At 35.4% G+C, this 22760-nt stretch overlaps 1 protein-coding gene across 6 annotated transcripts in view; it reads left to right on the top strand.

Moving 5' to 3' along the window:
* LOC112305483 (probable E3 ubiquitin-protein ligase HERC4) overlaps positions 1-22760 on the top strand; it is a 146347-nt gene that overhangs the window by 35901 nt on the left and 87686 nt on the right. For all 6 annotated transcript variants that reach the window (XM_024561212.3, XM_024561210.3, XM_045196068.2 and 3 more), the window contains 2 exons: positions 3528-3658; positions 12750-12910. In XM_024561212.3, coding sequence (XP_024416980.2) covers positions 3528-3658; positions 12750-12910 — 292 coding nt within the window. The remainder of the gene's footprint in view (positions 1-3527; positions 3659-12749; positions 12911-22760) is intronic.

Below are 22760 nucleotides of genomic sequence, written 5' to 3'. Positions count from 1 at the left end.
CACTGGTGAATTCTACCATTTAAATAATAGTAAATGCCAGTTTATCTCAAGCTCTTCCAAAAAATGGAAAAGTAAGTAAATATTCCAGACTCATTTTATGAGACTAGCATTATCCTGATACTAAAGCCACACAAAAACATTGTAAGAAAAGAAAATTACAGACTAGTGTCCCTGGTAAACCTAGATGCAAAACTCCGGAACAGAATAATAGCAAAATCAAATTGAACGGCATGTTGCAATGATCATATGCTGTGGTCAACTGCGATTGATACCTGGGATGAAAAGATGGTTCAGTATCTGCAAATGAATTAGTGTCGTAGACCACATTAACAGAATGGAGGATAAAAATCATCATCTTAATAGATGCAGAAGAAGAATTTGACAAAATTTAACAACCTTTCGGTAACAATTGTCAACAATTTATGTATAGAATGAGTGTATCTCAACATGATAAAGGGCTTATATGAGAAAACCAGAAAACTAATAAATGGATTCAGTAGAGTTACAGGATACAAAATCAATATAAAAAATCAATTATATTTCTATATACTAAGAAAAATCTATCAGAAAGAGAAAGTAAGAAAAGCAATGACATTTATAGTAGCATAAAAAATGTCATTGGCTAAAACAGTGGTCCCTAACCTTTTAGGTACAAGGGACCAGTTCGCTCTCTCCCTTGCCTGTTGCTCACCTCTTGCTCTGTGTGGCCTGGTCTGTGGCTTGGGGGTTGGGGACCCCTGGGCAAAAAGGTTTGTTAGTTTTTTTCCCCGAAAGATAGCTGTAGTAGTGCTTCGTTGTCTTTAACTGCATTGAAAACAATTTTGTTATATTGTATTGTGACTGTTGTCATATCAGCATGCATTTTTAAAAAATCTTATCAAAATTGCTGAATTTTTGTGTAGCCATTTTAATATTGAAGGTCAAAGAAAATCAACATTTTCGGCTACTATTCTTAATTATTTCAAGAGGTAAAAACAACTGAAACACAAAAAAAGATTTATGCAGTGTATGGAGAAGGTACTGTGAATGGTCATATGTCAAAAGTGGTTTGTGAGGTTCTGTGCTAGACATTTCTCATCGGACAATAGATGCTCCATGTTTCTGGAGCATCATGGTTGGTCACGTAGACCAGTTGAAGTTGATAGCTATTAAAGTGAGACATTAATTGAGAACATTCAACATTCTACCACATGGGAGATAGCCGACATACATATCCAAATCAAGCGTTGAAAATCACTTGCGCCAGTTTCGTTACATTAATTGCTTTGATGATTGGGTTCTACATAAGTTCAGTGGGAAGAAAAAAACTTCTTGACCATATTTCCACACGTGATTCTCTACCTAAACGTAATGAAAACATTCTGTTTTTAAAATGAATTGTGACTGGCGAAGAAAAGTGAATACTTTACAATAATGTGGAATGAAAGAGATCATGGCACAGTTGAAATGAACCACCACCAACCACACCAGAGGTCTTCATTTAGAGGAGGTGATGTTATGTATATGGTGGAATTGGAAGAGAGTCCTCTATTATGAGCTCCTTCCGGAAAACCAAACGATTAATTCCAACAACTATTGCTCCCAGTTAGACCAACTGAAAGCAGCACTCCACGAAAAGTGTCTGGAAGTAGTCAACAGAAAATTCATAGTCTTCCATCAGGATAACAAAGGACTGCATGTTTCTTTGATGACCAGGCAAAAACTGTTAGAGCCTGGCTGGGAACTTCTGATCCATCCGCCATGTTCACCAGACATGGCACCTTCAGATTTCCATTTATTTTGGTCTTTATAAAATTCTCTTATATAGAAAAAATTTCAATTACCTGGAAGACTGCAAAAGGCATTCTTCGGAGCAGTTGCTCAAAAAGATAGGTTTTGGGAAGATGGAATTATGAAGTTGCCTGAAAGATGGCAGGGGGTAGTGGAACAAAACGGTGAATATGTTATTCACTAAAGTTGTTGGTGAAACTGAAAAATGTGTTTTTTGGTTTTACTTTAAAGCCAAACAAACTTTTTGGCCAGTCGACTACATAGGAGTAAATTTAACCAATGAGGTGAAAGATCTGTGCACTGAAAACTGTGGAAGACATTAATGAAGGAAATTGAAGAAGATGCAAATAAATGGAAAACTAACCCATCTTTATAGATTGGAAGAATCAATAATATTAAAATACTCATGCTACTCAAAGTGATCTACAGATTCAGTGTAATCTTATTTCCAATGGAATTTTAAACAGAACAGACAATTTTAAAATTAGTATGGAATCACAAGTGACCCAGGATAACTAAAGCAATCTTGAGAAAGAAAAAGCTGGAGACATCACACTTCCTAGTTTCAAATTATATTCTAAAGAGTAATCAAAACAGAACTGTACTGACATAAAAACAGACACATAAACCAGTCAAAAAGAAGAGAAAGTTCAACAATAAACCCACATACATAGAGTCAACTAATAATTGACAGGACACCAAGAACACACAATGGCAAAGGATAGTCTCTTCAATAAATGGTACTGGCAAAACTGGATCCCTAACTTGCACTACTTGGAAGTAACTCAAAATAGAATAAAGACATAAATGTAAGACCTGTAACTGAAAACTTCTTAGAAGAAAACATAGCGGGGAATCCCTTAGATGTTAGTCTTGGTAATCATTTTTTGGGTATGACACCAAAAGCAAAGGTATGAAAATCAGTGGGGGACTACATCAAACTAAAACAGGCTATTTTAAAGCAAAGGAAACAGTCAATAAAATGAAAAGGTAACCAATGGAATGGGAGGAAATACTTGTAAATCATATCTGATAAGGGTTAATAGTAAATATATGTTGTCTTTAATTTTGTGTATTTGAAATTTTTCTTGATAAAAGTTTTGAAAAATCAAAACTTTTACTTTGCAGCAATATGTATAAATATGCCATTAAATGGTAAAAGCAGGATATAAATTATATAAATAGCTAAAATTATGCAGAAAAACAGTTAAAAAATACTAGTTGTGCTTGTGATTACTTTTATATATATAACCTCTAATCCAATTTTATACTTTTATAGTAAAATTTTTAAAGACCATTTATATTGTGTGGTAAAATAGCTATATTTGTGTACTCTGGTTGCATATATTGTTTGCACAGTTTTTATGTTAAAAATGTAACTAGTTTGAAAACCCAAAGATAATCATTTTAATGGTTTTGTCAAATTTCATAGGTGTGTACTTGGGGTTCAATGAGAATATAATGATAATAAAAGGCAATGCAAAATTAATTGTTAGTATCTTTCTAATGATGACTTCAACTAAATATAGTGATAAGACCATAATTAAATACTTTAAAAATATGTGAAAATATTTAGCCATGAACCTGGAAGTCTCTTCATTTAAAAAAATATTTTACCTTAAAAAGTCAGGTATCTGTTAAAATTGTGAAGATGATAAAAGTAAAAATTAGCTCCATATTAAAGATTAATGTATTGTCCTGGAGATTATTTTCTTTTATCAGGCCTTCTAATGATAAAAGGTTTTGTTTTCTTTTAGGAAGGTGGAGTGTTTACTTTTGGAGCTGGAGGGTATGGTCAGTTGGGTCATAACTCTACCAGTCATGAAATAAACCCAAGGAAAGTTTTTGAACTCATGGGAAGCATTGTGACTCAGATTGCTTGTGGAAGGTAAGCTATTATGTAAGAGTATTTTGATCTCTATAAGACAATTATTTAGGGACTTTAAAAAAAAAAATAAACCAGAGGTTTTTTTCTTTGACACCTGTTATATCATGAATTCATAGGGAAAACATTCCAATAGCTCAAACTTCTTTCCATTTATTCTCACAAAGTATAATTGTCTGGGCAGGAGCAGGCTGGCACTTCAGTTGAACCCCCAAGTACCTTTTCCTTTGGCATACTTTTCTTTTTGAAAATTTTCCTTCACATGTTTCAGGAAGCTCTCTCAGCTCTTAGAGTACTTAATGTGCTCAACGCAAACATTAATTCTCTTTGCAAGAAGAAGAATCATGCCCTTGTTTGTTTACAACAATATCAACAGCATGCTGGGTAACTTGGTAGACTCTTCGATTTTTGCAATTGTAACATTTGTGAGACCTTCCATTTTGAACAGTGCCCTTCCCTTGATGTCTACAATATCATTGTTTAGGTAAATTTCCATGTACAAAGGAACAACTACATATTTTCTAAAAGCCCTAGTGTACATAGGGGTGCCTCTCCTCTTTCCCTTTGTGCTGGTCATTTTTGCAAATTAGTAGAAGAGGGCAGTTACAAGTGAAAGTAAAGATTTATTTTTAATCCTCATCCAAGGACATGCTCATTGATTTTTAGAAAGAGGGGAAAGGAGGGAGAGAGACCCCCTACCTAGGCATGTTCCCTGACCGGGAATTGGATCTGCAACCAATTGAATCATGCCGGCCAAGGCAAGGATTTCTTTTTCATGAGCTGTTTAGGAATCTAGTAATCTAAGATATAAAAAACAATTCTCCTCTAAATGCCTTATTTTCTGCTGAGGAGTCATAGTTACAGGAGAAACATCATCTATACAATTATTTTACCTTTCTTTATCTGAGGCAAAATATTAATATATGTGTAATACCGTATTTATTTTCTGTAGCATCACACTTGAAGGGAAACTATAGATCCATCTTTGTTTTCACCTTTTTTTTTTTTTTTTTTTTTAAAGAATGAGGGAATTGACCAATTAACTATTTAACATGTGAGATTAGTTAGTGGTAAAAGTTGAATTAGAATACAGATCTCCTGATTCCCTCCTAGTTGTTGGGAGTAAATAGATGAGTCAGAGCTTTGAAATTGAGCTTCACCTTTGGTGGTTTAAATTAGATAGACCCAAAGAGGCAAAATGTACTTTAACTAGTTAACTCAGTTTGAACATGTTGTTTAAGTTTTTTCCACCTATTATATATATTTGTACAATATAGTTTAGTTTTGCCAACTGTTAACTTCAGATATATGGGATTACACTGTAGCCTTTAATGACTTTTTTAACATCATGCTTACATGACTATCTGTATGTGTGTAGCTATGGCTCCTCATCACTAGGTCTCATCACTGTATTTTATTTAATTATATACACATAGCCCTGTCTGGTGTGGCACAGTGGCTTGAGCACTGGCCTGCCAACCAAAAGATTGCTGGATAGATTCCTGGTCAGGTAACATGCTTGTGTTGCGGGACAGGTCCCCAGTTGGGGGTGTGCAAGAGGCAATGAATTGATGTTTCTCTCCCTCTCTTCCTTCCTTCCTTCCCCTCTCTCTAAAAATAAATAAAATCTTTAAAAAAGTAATTATATGCATATATAATTATGTATTCACTGTATTGCTAATGGGCATTTGGGTGCTTCCAGTTTGGGGCCATTACAAATAATGTTACTTTGAACATTTATTATATGATATATATAAACCCTTGTATTTCTAAAGTATACCTGGAATAGAATGGCTGGGTTGTAGAGGATACTTAACTTGAATTTTGCGAGTTAATGTCACACTATTTACCGAAATGGTTATGCCACTTTATTGTATATTCCCATTAGTATTGTATGAGAATTCCTGACAGTGTCTTTGTCACTATTTGGTATTTTTAAATTTTTGGATATGTAGTATTACTTGAATCATGATTGTAATTTGCATTTTTATGACTTATAGGGATCGCATTGAATCTGTAGATCATTTTGGGAAGTATAGATATCTTAACAGCATTAAGTTTTCCAATCCGTGAATATGGGATTTCTTTTCATTTATTTATATCTTCAATTTCTTTTAGTGATCTTTTGTAGTTTTCATTGTCTTTTAACTTTCTGCTAATGTTAATTCTTAAAGAATTTATTCTTTTTGGTACTATTGTAAATGTCATTATTTTTGTAATTTCTTTCTGGTTGGTTTGGTATACTGTATAAAATGCAACTGAATACTGCATGTTGATTTTGTGTCCTGCTTTGGTGAAATTTTTATTTGTTCTAATAGTTTTTTGTGTGTATGTGGAATCTTAAAGTTTTCTGTATACGAAGTCATATAAACTGTATACAGAGGTAATTTTACTACTTCTTTTTCGATTTAGATGCCTTTTATTTCCTTTCCTTGCCTAAGTGCCCTGGCGGGAACTTCCAGTACCAACTTCATTAGAAGTGGACAAAGTAGGCATTTTTTTTTTTGCCTTGTTCTTGATTTTAGAGGAAAATCTTTCAGTCTTTCATTATTGAGTATGATGTTTGCTGTGTGTTTTTCATATATGGCTTTAATTATGTTGAGTTAGTTTTCTTCTATTCCTAGTTTGAAGGCTTTTATCATGAAAGAATGTTGACTTTAGTGAATTTTTTTTTTCTTCATCAGTTGAGATGATCATGCCTTTATTCTGTTTATGTTGTATATTATATTGATCAGTTTGTGTAGGTTGAACTATCCTTGCATTACAGGAATAAATCCTGCTTGGTTACGCTGTATTTTAATATGCTACTGAATTCATATTGCTAGTATTCTGTTGAAAATTTTTGCACGGATGCCCCTAAGGGATAATAGTTTGTAGTTTTTTTGTAGTGTGCTTATCTGGTTTTGATACCAGGACTATGCTGGCCTTGTAGAATGAGTTAGAAAGTATTCACTCCTTTAATTTTTTTGGAAAAGTATGAGGAAGATTGGTGTTAGTTCTTAAATATTTGGTAAAATTCACCAGTGAAGCCATCTGGTACAGGGCTTTGTGGGAGATTTTTAATTTTTGATTATTGATTCAATCTTTTTACTAGTTACAGGTCTATTTTGTTTTTCTTTTTCTTTTGATGTAGTGTTAGTAGGTTTTGTATTTCTAGTAATTTTTCCATTTCATCTACATCTGAGATCTAATTTTGTTGGCAAATTATTGTTTATAGAATTCTTATGACCATTTGTATTTCAGCAGCTTTGGTAGTAATGTCTGTACTTTCATTTCTGATTGTAATAATTTGAATTTTTTTTTTTTTGTCAATCTTGCTGAAGTGCTGTCAATTTTGTTGATATTTGCAAAGAGCCAACCTCTGGTTTTGTTGACTTTAGCTATGTTTCTATTCTCTTTCATTTGTCTCAGCTCTGATCTTTATTTTTTTATTTTATTTTATTTTTAACTTGAGGAAAAATCATAGTTTAATACATGTGCATGGGGAATTCACATAGGTATGAAAATTCCAAAGACAATGATCAGACATTTTGGACAAGGGGGAATTGGAGTATTAGGTTTCAGAAGTGGGAATGGGAGGAAGAGTAGGACACCCGAGGGAGGAAAATCCTTGGTGGGCGACTCAAACAGTGGGACACGAGGTGTTTAGCTTACAGGCACCTGCTTACCATAATTTCAAATTAGGCTAAAACAACATCCTGAGCTCTTCCTGAAGCAGATTTTTCAGTCTTGAATCTCTTGGGTTTGGCTCTAATCTTTATTACTTCCTTTCTTCTGCTAGCTTCATTCATTTTTAGTTTTAGGTCCTTACATTGTAAAATTATAGTACATAATATTCTCCCAGGAGACTAGGCATAACATGGTATTTGTAAAATAAAGTTCAGAGCCCTGACTGGTGTGGCTCAGTGGGTTGGGCATTGTCCCTTGAACCAAAATGTCACTGGTTTGATTCCCCTGTCAGGGCACATGCCTAGGTTGTGGGCCAGGTCCCCAGTAGGGGGCATGTGAGAGGCAAACACACATTGATGTTTCTTTCCCTCTCTTTCTTCTTCCCTTCCCCTCTCTAAAAATAAATAAAATCTTTAAGAAATAATATACCTTGCCTTCATCTGGATTATGAGAATACAAGTGATTTAAAAAAAAAAAAGATCCTCTCCTTGTGTTTAAGCTTTGCCATTTTAATTATGATTATGATGTGTATTGGTATGTGCCTGTCTGGGTCCATCTTCTTTGGGACTGTCTGTAGTTCCTAGACTTGTGTGTCTTTTTCCTTCAGCATGTTAGAGAAGTTTTTCAGTCGTTATTTCTTTTAGTATGTTCTCGATCCATTGTTCACTCTCTTCTCCTGGTATCCCCATGATGCAGATGTTATGCTTCCTGTTGTCCCAAGGATCCCTTATTTTTCCTCATTTTTAAAAATTCTTTTTGCTGCTCTGCTTGAGTGTTTTTTGTGACTTGTCTTCCAAATTGTTTATTTGATCCTCTATTTCATCTAACCTAATGTTTATTCCTTCCTGTGTTTTATTTATTTCAGATATTGCATTCTTTATTTCTGACTGGTCCTTTTTTATGGTTTCTATATCTTGTTTCATAGTTTTGAGCAACTTTATAATCATTGCTTTAAACTCTATATCTGACCAATTGCTCATCTCCATTTCATTTAGCTCTTTCTCTGGAGAATTGTCTTGTTTTATCATTTGGGGCCTGTTTCTTTGTCTTCCCTATTTGGCTGCCTCTGTACTTGTTTCTGTGTATTGGGTAGATCTTCAAAGACTCTGGTGCAGTCCTATGCCAGATGTTGCTTGTGACTGGGCCCTGGGCAGCCTGTTTGGAGCTATCAGCAATCCATAGCTTGTGCCTCCCTCTGCTGATTCTGGGTATGTGCAGAAGGAACCAGGCTGGGCACCTTTCTGCTGGGGGAGGTCAGCTAAAGTTTCAGAGCACCCAGAGGTCCATCACCCCCTGCAGGCTCTCTGTTCGGCTTAATCACTGAAAGTTTCTCCAGCTGTACTCTCTATCAGCCGGGCTTAAGCTCCATAGGGTGGAATGAGGTGGTTTTCTGTGGGTGAGGCTATTGCTTCTCCCTAGGCTGATGCCACATGGAAGGGAGTGCTTTGCCTGAGAATGATGGCTTCTGCAGTTTGGGGAATGGCTGAGCACAGAGATCCTGGCAGCTGACCCTTCAGCTCTCTCCCTAGAGCCACCAGCCCCAGACTCTCCTCCCACGTCTCCAGTCCCCCTGCCCTCCCTGTGCCATAGTCCAGGGTAAGTGGCTGCAAACGAAATTTTGTGCACTGGCCCTTTAAGAGGCTCTGTGCATATTTAGTTGTCTCTCCCTGGCAGACAGAAACCCCGCTGCTTTTCATAGCTGGATGTTATTTGTCTTCCTTTCCCAGTTCTGGTGCTGTAGGCTGGGGAGCCAAGCTTGGGGTTTAGGGGAACCTCCCCGCCCCCGGCTGCTGAAATATACCTCTAGAACTGAAGCTGCCATCCGAGGGAGACCAGCCAGCCCTCTTGCTTTTCTGTACTTCCTACCAGTCTCTTTGTGGTGATGTGTTTTTTTCTGTAAGTCTTTGGTTATAAGGCTTCTCTCCAGCTAGTATTCAGGATGATTTTTCAATAATTTAGTTGAAAATTAAATTCCATATGATCCTGGGAGAGGGTTAGTGTAGCTTCCACCTACTCTGCAGCCATTTTGGATCTTGAAAAAGAATTTCATTTGTGTTTCCAGTTGTATGTCAATTTTCAAGCTTGTCTTTATTTCTTGGACATTAAACGACTATTAAACATAGTTGTTCTAGATTCTCATATTTGATACTTTAAGTATCTGAAATCTATAGGGATCTATTTCTATTGTTTTTTCTTTCTGCTGGATTTTGTTCATGGTACTATGTATTTTTGTGTCTCAGTTTTGTGTGCTTGGCCATGTGTTTGGAAAATTATTTATGGGAATGATTTGATAAAACCTTCCTTTCCTCTTCCCATATTGAATCAGAATCTATTATGAAAGGTAAATAAAAGCTCAACATATAAATGAGTGGGAGTGATAGTATCAGAATCTTTTTTAGATGGTTAAAGTTACACATGAATGTGTAGATCCTAAACTTTATCGAGTTCATTTTTTTCTTTTTTATCCACTTCATGGATACTTCATTAAAAGATTATAAAGCAATATTATTTAACTTTGTATTTGGGGAGAAATGTTGACCAGTTTGACTTTTAGGCATTTAGTACCGTAACAGCTATGTATTATTTCCTTATTGAATAATTGTCAATAAACCTGAAGGAAATAGCTAGGGTACACCAGAAATGTAAATCCATCAAGGAGATGATCTAAAAGCAAAACATTTCAAATTACAGTAATATAATACAGTGTTTTTGAGCTATAACATTAAATCAAGGTTTAAGATAGTTAGGTTTGTTCACTGGGTCTCAGTGCTGATTTCATGCTATAATTGTTTGGATAGATTTCAGAAATATGAATTGTTGCCTAGGCTCACTCTTGGGTGATTCCAATATGCAGCCGGGGTGAAGAACCACTCCTTAAGTAGAACAGTTTGGGGAAGAGTTTAAGGAAATAATATTGTTATGTTCCTTTGAGGATGTCACAATGCCTGCTTCCTGAAGGAGGCAGACTGGGCATTGTTAACACCTTCTTTAGCCAGAGTAGTTTGTTTCATATGTTAGGATTCCATTTAACATTTTCTTTGTTAAAAGAGTATCCTTAGTTAAAAAAATTTTGATTAACCTTGGCTGATCTGGCTCTGAGGTAAGATAGTTGGTAGATTATACTGTTTTCCAGTAATATGACAGAGTGGGTAACTTGAAAATCCTTTTGAATCAAAACACCTTTTAAGAAGCATAGATTAGTTTGCCAAGATGTAAAGAAAATTTCACAGAGCAAAAACAGAAATCTGAAAATCATAGCTGTTAGTTTGAACTGACTCTGAAGCTGCCCTAAAAGAATTTGCCAATCTAGATAATGTATTAATTAGCTTATATTGTTAAACAAATCACCCCAAAATGTAGTGGTTCAAAACAATTACTTATTTTAGCTAATGATTTTGTGATTCAGTATTTTGGACTGAATCACAACTGGGCTTAGCTGTGCAGTTCTCATTTTAGCTGAACTTGGTTGATCAGCTGATGATCAGCTAAGGGCTGGATAGTGTAGGGTGGCCTTAGCTAGAACAGCTTGTCTCTGTTCCAGAGTGTATGTCATCATTCAGCGGCTAACCTTGGATTATTTTTATGATGGTATAGCGCAGAGTTCCTAAAGAGAGAGAAGGAAAAAGTGCAAAGCCATTTGTGAGGCATAGGCTTAGATCTGATAACGCTGTCATTTCTGTGTCAGTTCAAAGCAAGCCACAGGTCAGAGCCCAGATGTCAGACATGGAGAAATATGTTCCCTGTCTTGGTGGGTATAGGGGAAGGAGTAATTTTGGCCCTTTTTATAAACAATGTACCACAGATAGCAAAGAGGTTTAGGTCAGGAGATGAGACCTGAGAACTGATAGAAGCAGTAATAAGGTCTGAGAAACCATTTTCTCCCAATAAATCCGCCTTATGGAGAGTTCACAATGAAATATTATTCCCTTGCTAGCATAAGGAGACTTTTCTGTTCTTGGCCTCCTTTCTGTTTTGGATCTCTGAGAATTTGTAGCTACAGGATGACTGCCCTAAGGTAGGTGTGGGGCATGTTGCCACAGTCGTGAGTTGGTGTATATCTATGATATTTCAGAATATATAAAGAGCTTTAAATGAAATAACAGACTGGCAGATTTGAAAAAAAACCTTCTAGAGATGGGATAAAACATAGTCATTAAAATGTAAAGATTCAATTGATAGTTAAAACAGTAGGTTGGACACATTGCGAAAGAGAAAAGCAGCAATTTGAAAAATAGATCCAGGAATTTACTCACAAATGGGCGTGGATAGAAAAGAGAGATTAAGAGACTGATTGATAGGTTATATTGGGAAGGTACAGCATTTGTCTAATACTATCAAGAAGAGAATTGAATAAATGGGAGAGAGACAGTATTTACAGAAATACTACTTAAGAATTTTCCAATTCTTAAGCTACAAACCCTGAGATTGAGGAACACAAGACCTGAGCTGGATAATCTTGTTAACTCATTCCTAAACAAACTAGGGAAACAGCAGAGGGAGTTGGATTGATGGGTTTTCTTTAGCTTCAGTTGCTTCTACTCTGCTACCTACAAAGGGTCTCAGTACATACATACAAGGATCAGTTTCTTTACAACATTGATTTTCAACCCTTTTCATCTCATGGCACACATAAACTAATTACTAAAATTCTGTGGCACACCAAATACACGTTTTTTGCTGATCTGACCAAAAAATAGCACCAGAGAGTTACTGTTGTATTGATTGTTGTCATTTTTTAATTTGACAGTCTAAGGTAAAAGAGGTCCGTGCCCCTGACTAAATAGTTAGCTACTGCATGTTTTAAACATTCTTGTGATACACCAGTACGCCCCTTGCCTGCACACCAGTTGAAAATTGCTGCTGTAGAAGAAAGGAGATCTTACTTTATCATGCACTTCTCTCTCTCAGAAGGAAATCACACGCATACATACATACACAGACACACACAGAGTATGCAAATCTTCTGGCTGATACTGAATTACTTGCCGAATCCTTATCCTCAAATTTATGAGTGGTGCCCAAATAGTGGACTCTCATGGACCATAGCTCTAGATTAGAAAAGGATGCATAGGGAAAGGAGGCAGGGGAAGGGAGGAGGGACTTCCTTGGACAACATAGATGCTATCTTCAGGGCTAAGTCATCTGTTATAAGGGATCTCAGTATCGATCTGGACCTTTTAAAATTTGGACATTTGTGGAAATCTTGTGGACCGTGCTTATTTATTCTGCCTATATGGTACAAAATTCATTAGTGTAGGGTAAGGCTAATTAATAAATATTTTATACAGAATATTTTAGAACTATAATGGTTTTACTAATTTATTTTTGAAAAGGAAAATTATCAGTTAATATTTGCTTTATTTTCTGAATGTGAATTATTTAGAAGGTAACGTTAAGTCTGAGGTTTTCTGTCATTTTACTCTAGGCAGCACACTTCTGCTTTTGTTCCTTCATCAGGACGAATTTATTCCTTTGGACTTGGTGGTAATGGGCAGCTAGGAACTGGCTCAACAAGCAACAGGAAAAGTCCTTTCACTGTGAAAGGGAATTGGTTCCCTTATAATGGGCAGTGTCCACCAGATGTTGGTAAGTTCTGTTACATTAAAGCTTTACTACACACATTAAAGTTTCTATTAAAATGTTGCTCTTAAATTATGAAGTTTTCTGTTTGAAGTGAAATTCAAGATACATTGTTTCATGAAAATAAGACATAAAACAGTGTATATGGTTGCTTAGTTTGTTTATGTTTGCTTATATGTGTAAGGGAACTTGGAATAAATAAAGAAATAAAAAGTAGTTTCAGAGGCTTGGACATATGGGAGCTAGGTGGTGGCTAGATACAAGTGGGAAGGAGTATTTTTGTTTTTTGTTTTTAATTGTAAAAATTAAAAACATAACAAATATAACATACGTGTATGAGCATAACCATTTTTCAGTTGTGCATTGCAATATTGTTAAGCACATTTGCATTGTTATGCAGCCAATCTCCAGAACTCTTCTCAGCTTTGAAAACTAAAACTCGTTTATTAAAAAACAACTCTCCATTTATTCCTCCCGGTGGCTGGCAACCACTCTATTCTACATTCTGTCTCTATGACTTTGACTTGATCTAGGTACCTCAGAGAAGTGGAATCATGTAGTATTTGCCTTTTTGTGACTGGCTTATTTCATAAACTTAGCATAATCTTCTGAAAGTTCATGTCGTAGCATTATGTTATATTTTTCTTTTTAAGACTGAATAATATTATATGTCTATACCACATTTTGTTTATTTCTTCACCCATTGATGGACAATAGGGTTGTTTTCTCCTTTTGACTATTGTGAATAATGCTGTCTTAAATATGGGTATACAAATATCGCTTTGAGACCCTGCTTTTAATTCTTTTGGGTATATATGGAACTTTAGAATTGTTAACATTTTCTATTTTTTTTGAAATATTAATGTATTGCCTATTTAAAATACTAAAATTTTAAAATTTGCCTTTTATATCCCTACTGCTTCAGCCAAATATATAACTTATTTTTATTGTATTATTCTTTCAATAGATCTGGTTACTTTTCATTGTTATTAATTTATTCCTTAAAGAATTTGAAATATTCAAGGGCTGTTTTCTCATTCACGTTTTTTGACATGGTACATACAGCCAAAATGTACTTGCACGTATATATATGTAATGTATTTCCTTTACCATCCTAAGCTGTTCTTCAAAATTGTTTTCTTATTTTGTCTTTGTCTGGTTTTCTTTGGAATTTTTCTCTGAGTTGTGAGACTAGAGTCTGTTGAGACTTTATTCAGTGATGAGCTTACTATGAAGATTGACATTTGAAAGGTTCATAACTTTTTATTATGAATGATTTTGACAATTCTTTTTTATTTATTCTTGTTAACTAAAAGGCTATCTCAATTATGCTTCTATTTCGCAAGGTCAAAATGTGATACTTTTTTCTTTTTTTTTTTTCCATGTTTGATATTTGTATTATGAATATGGCTTCATTTTCTTCCTGTTGCTCTTAGGTTGGAACATGTGTCTATTTTAGTAGTAGTGTTCTTTTGTCCTCAGCAGCATGTTGGTGTTTCATCATACCAGTTTCTTCCATAAAAGGCCCTAATAACCTAACAAAGAGGTTTTATGTTTTAAAGCCACGTAGATATAATAAGGAATCATGTATTTTGTTTATATAATTTTGTCATTTAGGAATTGTCACTTTTGAAACTGTGTATCTTGAAGTCATTTGGAATGGGAAAGGGGATGGAGTTTTAAAATCAATCATTTTGCTCTAATTTAGTTTTATCAAAAAATTGTTGATTTCACAGTAGCCAAAAGGTGCAAACAACTGAAGTGCCCATCTACAGAAAAATTGTGGAATATACATGTAATCAAATAGCAGTCAGCCATAAAAAGGAATGAAATTTTCATATGCTACAACATGGATGAACCTTGAAAACATGTAAAGTGAAAGAAGCAGACACAAAAGGACAAATATCATAATACTTCTCTTATATGATGTTCCTAGAACAGTCAAATTTATAGAAACAGAAAGTAGAGTAGAGGTCACCAGGGGAGAAGGAGGAGAACAAGGACGTGTTTAATGGGGGCAGAATGTGTATTTGGGATGGCGAAACGGTTCTGGAGATGAATCATGATAGCCGCACAACATTGTGAATGTACTTAATGTTGCCTAATTGTACACTTTAAAATGGTTAACTTGATACATTTCGTATATATCTTTTACCACTGTATAATTATATATAGCATATATACAGGTTGGGGCAAAAGCAGGTTTACAGTTGTGAGTATGCAAAACACAGTTTGTTTATTATTATTTATTAATTATTGTATTATTTTCCATACAAACAGTTGTAACCCTACTGGTGCCCCACCCTATATAATGGTTGATCATTATTTTGCACTATACTAAAGCTGTGTAGCCTAAACATTAGTTAAATGTGAATTTAATATACACAGCCCCTCCAGAGGTGAAGCCTGTGGCCTCCACCATAAATCACATTGCTGGCATAAACCTACCTGGTGTGGCCTCAAGGCCACAGGTAAACAACACTCTAAACAGGACATTCCAAAGATTTTGAGAATATTTCTTTGGAGCTGGGCAAAAGTCAAACCTTTCTTTAGGAGGTATAAAGTTTGGGGAGCTATATTAGTTTGCTAGGGCTGCTGTAACAAAATATGAAATGGGTGGCTGAAACAACACAAATTTATTGACACAGTTCTGGAGGCTAGAAGTCCAAGATCAAGGTATTGGCAGGGTTGCTTCCATCTGAGGGCTATAATGGAAAATCTGTTCCATGTGTTTCTTCTAGCTTCTGGGGGGTTTGCTAGCAATCTTTGGCATTCCTTGACTAGTACGTAGATCTCTGCCTTCATCTGCTTATGCCATTATTTCTGTGTACATATCTGTGTCCCAGTTTCCCACTTTTATAAGGGCACCAGTCATGTTGTGTTAGGGGCCCACCCTACTCCAGTATGACCTCAACTCAACTAATTACAGTCTCCAGCAACCCTATTTCTGAATAAGGTTACATCCTGAAGTATTTGGGATTAAGACTTCAACATAAGAATTTGGGGGAGACAAATTTAACCCATGACAGTGTCCCACGTCTCATGATGAGTTAATCCTTCACTGCACAGGGGGTCTTGTAGGCATTATTCCTTAAAATGACTTACCATACCAGATTCAACAACTATCACTCAGTCAATTATGAAAGAGGTACAAACAAATTGTCAATGGATCTATGTGAATAACCATTGGAGAGCTAGTAAGAATTTGAGTTCTTACTGAGATCTGGAGATCAGTAAGGATCAGATATAATTCAGTTCAATTCAAGGATCAGATATATGTCAATGAAAAAAATTATATTGTACACTGGAAACTAGTTGACTCAGTTTTGCATATATTACAAAATTATAACCACAATAAATCTAGTTAACATTAATCATCTTAGGTATAATTTTTTTCTTGTGATGAGAACTTTTAAGATTTACTCTAACAACCTTCAAATATGCAGTATAGTAGTATTAACTATAGTTAATATTCTTCACATTATTTCCCCATGATTTATTTATTTTATAACTGGAAGTTTTTACCTTTAGACTCTCTTCACCCATTTTGTCCACCCCCTGCTTCTGGCAACCACTAATCCAGCAGTCTGCTCTCTGTATCTGTGAGCTTTGTATTTGTATTTTTTTCCTAAGATTCCACATATAAGTGAGATCATACAGTACATGTTTCTCTCCATGTGATTTCACTGAGTGTAATATGAAGTTCATTCATGTTGTCATAAATGGCACGATTTTCTCATTTATGGCTGAGTAATATTCTCTGTGGTGTGTGCCTGTGCGTGTATATACATACATACATACATTCATACATACATATATATATATTATATGCATACATACTACATTTTGTGTATTCATTCATTGATGGACACTTAGCTTGCTTCCATGACTTGGCTATTGTAAATAATGCTGCAGTGAACGTGGGAGTGCATATGTTTTTGAGTTAATATTTTTCCTTTTAATAAACACTGAGAAATAGAATTGCTGGATCATATGGTAGTTCTGTTTTTAATTTTTTTGGAACTTCCATAGTGGGTGTGCAAATTTACATGCCCACTGACAGTGCACAAGAATTCCCTTTTCTCTACATGTTTGCCAATACTTGTTATTTCTCTTCAATAATAGCCAGCCTAACAGGTGTGAGGTAATATCTCACTGTGGTTTTGATTTGCATTTTTCTGATAATTACTGATGTTGGGCACCTTTTCATGTACTCGTTGGCCATCTGTATGCCTTTCAATGTCTATTCAGATCCTCTGCCCATTTTTAAATCTGATTACTTGTACTTTTGCTGTGGATAGGTTTGTTTTTTATATATTTTGGATATTAACCCTGTATCACATACTTGATTTGCAAATATTTTCTCCTTTTCCATTGGTTGCCTTTTCATTTTATTGTTGATGCCTTTGCTTTTGCTGTCAAATAAAAAAAAAAAAAAGTCACCAAGGCCAGAGTCAAGACACTTATGTTTTCTTCTAGGACAATCCATTTTGAGTTAGTTTTTTGTGTATGGTGTAAGATAATGGTCTAGCTTCATTCCTTCTCATGGTGCTCTCTAGCTTTCCCAACACCATTTATTGAAGAAACTCTTCTCTCTTCCTTATTAATCTTAGCTCCTTTGTTGTGAAATAATTGACCATATACGTGTGGTTTTATTTCTGGGCTGTTTTGTTCCACTGATCTGTGTGCCTGTTAATGTTAATACCATACTGTTTTGATTACTATAGCGTTGTAATATAGGTCAACCCTGCCTTAGCTCTTAGTTGTCTCTCAAACTTTTGTGATTGTCCAAGCAGTCTGTTTTATTTTTAGAGGCTTCCAGTAGTTGAGGGTGTATCAAGACCTGTCAGTATCTCAAAGTAGAGGATCTCAGTCAGCACCTAGATTCAGGCTAATTGGAAGACAGATCTTCAGGCAGCAGCTGTAAAGTACACAAATAGTACAATCCTGCGGCACTGCGAAGTGTAAATCCCATTGGCCACTAGAGCCAGGCAATCTAGAGGTATCCCTGGGGCAGCAGCCACGAAAATCAGGGGCACTGGATGGCGGATACTCTAGCGGTATCTGGGAGATACCAGTAGATTTGGAAGGAAGGCAGGAGAGCACAAGGATGGTATCTACCAGTGTCTATCCCCAGAGGTCACTTAGTAGGTCCCTAGATGTGCTGTAAACCAGAAGCCTGCCCCTCAGGCTGAAACTCCAGGACAAGCAAGTAGGCCTTTTTCACAGAAAAGGGGGTATGTGTCAGTCTGCTGTTTGCACTGTTCACTGGGGGTGGTAGCCAGCCAAGAACTGTCTCTAGTTGTTACAGTTCCATGGGACCCAGGAATGCAAACGCCACTGTCCACCAGAGCTGGGCAGTCTTGCAAGGGGTGTTTTATGCAGCAGCCACAAAAACCAGCACACCAGATGTGTATACAAGCTCCCTTCTGAGAGAGACTGGTGCCCTGGAGACCACCAGAGGGAGAGCATAAAGATAGGGCTCTGGAGAGGATTGCAGTAGGCTGTTTGATGTGTATTTAATTAGAAGCCTACCTCCCAGGGCACAGCTATGAAGCTAAGCTAAAAGGCTTCTTTTACAGAAAGTTTGGGTGCCTCAGCCTGTTGCCTCTTGTTGTGTCCTGAGGGTGGTAACCAATTAGGAATTCTTTTCTCCCCTATAGTCCTGTGGGATCTGTGAGCACTGGGCCTCAGAGCCAAGTGACCTAGGGTGTTTCCTCAGTAGCAGTCTTAAAAGTTGGGGTGCCAGATGAGGATGTAAGATCCTCTCTGGGAGATACTGGCAAGCTGAAGAGGGTAGGAAGAGGTACCATTTTTTAAATGTTTCATTTCAGCTTATCAAAGCAAAGTTTACAAAATTGTGAATTAGGTAACTTTAGAAGGACAAAAGAGTAAAAAAGTAAACATTGCAAACATAAGCACAATGAAATTTTCTTCATCATTCATTCTTGTGTAATGAGTTCTTGTTCTGCTGGATATTGGATTAGCAGTTTCATAAAATTGCTTATCTTTTTTAAAAAGGAGAGAAATCTTAATTGTTTGTTTTGAAGTTACCTAAGCCATGTCTCCAGAAGCCTGTTCCCAAGAGTCTGTTCTTTGAAGTATAAGTGGGTTTCAAATACCTGGCATAGTCCTTTTTCCAGAGCTCTGAGATGGTCCTTTGAAAACACAACTCTAGCCTGTAGCTTACAGGAAAGCCTTCAGGCTAGCATCAGAGTTAAACAATCAATAGATGACAAAAGCTTGAAATCACTATGGCTAATTAATTTATACTGATAATTGTCAAGGAAAAGATCTGATAAAGGTTCATAATAAGAATAATAATGGCTGATAGGGAAATTTGGTTGTTTCTGTGGCATGCAAAAAAATACTCAAAATGCTTTTTAAACACATTTTTTAAGGATGATGATTAAGCCTATTCTTAAAGACGTCAGTGGCTTTGGCATCTGATTTATAAATATGGATGAGTATAACTTTCTGTAGATGAAAAAACTCTTTGAAATATAGCATAATAATCCTGAGACCTAATGTACCAGTAATAAAATCAGGAATATCAAGTAAAGAGATTCAGTAAATTAGGCATCAGGCGTGGACATTTATATTTTTATAAAGCTTTATAAGTCTGAAACACATTTGAAAACCACTGGCTAGATGTTAAATAGGAATTAAAGCAGTAAGAGAGTACCAGAAAACATTTAAAATAAATTAATAATAACTGAGATTAGGACTGAGAGTACCGTACCACCGGAACTTTGATAGAGGAAAATTTGACAAGAACTGTTTTATGAGTTTTTAATAGTGTTTCCTTAATTATACTTAAACATATGGAAAGTAGGGACATTGACGAATCCCCAGGGACTTCTCCTAAAACAAATAGTTTTTGAAATAATTATATTAATTGTATTTTACCATATAAATTTAACGTATGGAAGGTTGAATATCTTTTGTGATGGACAACTCTTCCCATGTAACCTTTTTAATAGTAAAATATCAAACAGACCTATTATTTCTTGCATTTCTTACATAGTGAAAGAAACCTTTGTGATTCTTTGAGGCCTCCGTGGGAAATCCCAAAAGTAGTTTCATTAATACATAAATGTCTTGGAAATTTTATTTTTCTATATTTAGGATCTGATTTGGGGATGTGTGTTAGTTTGCTAGGGCTGCCATAATAAAATACCACAGACTATGTAGATTAAAGAACAGGAATTTATTTTCTCACTGTCCTGGAGGTTCAGAGTTCAAGACGAAGGTGTCAGCAGGTTTGGTTTCTTCTGAGGCCTCTCTCCTGGGCCTGCAGTTGACTGCCTTTTGCTGTGTCCTCACATGACTTTTCTCTGTGTGCTCCTCTTACAAAGGCACCAGGCATATTGGATTAGGGCCCCACCCTAACAACTTCTTGTTACCTTAATCACTTCTCTAAAGGCTCTATCTCCAAATATAGTCACATTCTATGGAACTGGGGGTTAGGGCTTCAACATAAGAATTTTTAAGGGACGTGATTTGGCTCATAGCAGAAAAGCAAAAATCAAAAATGTTGTGAGAGGAGGTTTGAACACTTTATTAAGGTATAATACTTGGTTACCTATTTTATCCAAGTGGCAATAAAATATTTCAAAATAAATGTAGATAGTAATGTGATTGAAAAAAAAACTAGCTCTTTTATGAGTGAAGAATCTTTGTTCTTTTTTCCCCTTAAAAAATGAAAAAATGAAGTCAACATTAAGCATCGAAAATTATTCTATTGAGACACAAAATTTTTGCTATGGAGCTGATTCCACAAAAAATACAGAATAACATTTTATATTATAGGTGAAGGCATTAACCAGTAAGTCACAGGAGCATACCCTTCAAAACTGAGTGAACTTTGCTAAGATTGTAACACATTTTATAGCTTCTTTCAGGGTTGAGTATAAACTTAGGCAAATAAAATTCACTTACCATGTTCTGTCTTCAGTTATGCTCTTTCATATTCTGCAACTGACAGACTGACGCTTGAGGATAGTCAAGCAAAATTACTTTTACACTAATACTGAGATATTGTCTATGTTAACACGCAGTGCATTGGTTATTGCTCATCTTGAAATAAATCAGTATTTTGTCAGTTTCTCTATTTTAAATTCTAACTCAGTATGTTGAGAAAGACTTGGAGAACATTTCGGGTAGAGAAGAGTGCTAAAAGTATTTAGTTTTGTGTTATAGTTGGAAGGGCTATAGTGCTTTTTTATAAACTTAAAACAAGACATTACTCATCTGTGGAGAAGAGAGAATTACTTAACACATGAAAATGGCAGGGGTGGAAGTCAGTTTAGATTCTAACCTAAAAATATACAGTAGAATAAATTATAGATAGATAAAAAAATTAAATGTAAAAAATTTGGATAAAATAATTCTATGATTTGAGGATGGGAAGAGCCCGTTCAGCCTTATGACAATGAAATTCATCGTAATGAATGAGATAAATACATTTGATTAAATGGAAAAAGAAATCTTCTGTAAGACAAAATTACACAAATAATTATTTCGGAAAATATTTGTAGCAAATACAACCTGAGGTTAATAACCTGAATTTTTAAAGTGTTCATAGATATTGGTGAGAAAAACAGGAAGATACTTAATAAATAAGACAAATATTAAGACACCAAATAAGTAAATTAATGGAAATTCCCAAAGAGGAAATTAGTTACTAAAAAAAACATGCCAAAGTTATTGTTCTCTTTAGTATCAAGAAATGCAAATGCAAAAAGCAAGAGGATAATAGTAAATAAATGGAAATGATTAAACATTAATCCTTTCTTACCTTTTGCAGGGTAACAAACTATGTAGTAGATGGGAGAAAGCTAATGGTCCAGCTACAAGATACAGAAGTAATGCTAGCATACCATCAAACCCACAATGAATTAATGGTCTTAGCTTGGCAAATGAGTGGTTTGCTAACATCACAAAAAGAAACCTCACCATACATTATGTGTTTCCTGATGGAAAAACAGTCCATCATCACTACCATGTAATAGTTTTTTTTTTTTTTTGAAATAACCACACTCTAATTAAAGCCTCTCTAGATCCAACGACTGATTTATAGAAATACAGAAGACCCCCCCCCCCCAAAAGTTAGGAAACTTGGGGATACAGTCAGCAAAATCCTGTCTGCAGGAAGCTGTATGGGATATATGAGTAGGTTTTACAAACTTTTTGGAGTAGTAATTAACAGGAAATTAAGGAAAATAATTTTTGATGCTTTACTAACAGTCCCTAGAAACTCATTCATGTACTGTACATAAGTCATCTGTCTTCTTGATAATATAGAAGATAGAATTACATTTTAGGAGTGAAAGAATAACATCCTACTAAATGTTTTGAGGAGGTGAATGATTTCATGTAGACTTGTGAGAATAATGTAGAGAGAAGATTTTTTAAGTTGAATGATCAGTTTATTTAATATTTTATATTTAATCTGTTCTTAAAAGTTGCTTTTGGCCTGAGAACATTCTTGTTACTTATAGAAAGTTTGGTCTTATTAATCTGAACTGTGAAGCTGTTACTATGTTCTATGCTAGGTAAATAATTTTATATTATGTATTCATATGAACAATTATTTACTGATTTTTTTTATAAATGTGTGCTTGGTAGGTGGGAATAATCAAGGAAATTAAGATGTGGCCCCTTCCTTAAAAATTTGTAACTCAATAGCAACCATGATCACAAATAATATGAGGTGAAGCATTAGTCAACTAAAGGGTATAGGTTGGAAGTAGGATGACAGAAATGGATTATATTTGGAAATAACTAGCTTTAAGTTATAATATGGATCTTTGGTGTATTGGTATGTGGTACTCTAAACTATCATCAGTATTTC

This window comes from Desmodus rotundus, chromosome 4 (assembly GCF_022682495.2).
Source record: "Desmodus rotundus isolate HL8 chromosome 4, HLdesRot8A.1, whole genome shotgun sequence".
Taxonomy (NCBI): domain Eukaryota; kingdom Metazoa; phylum Chordata; class Mammalia; order Chiroptera; family Phyllostomidae; genus Desmodus; species Desmodus rotundus.
This window is presented reverse-complemented; position numbering and strand designations above follow the sequence as displayed.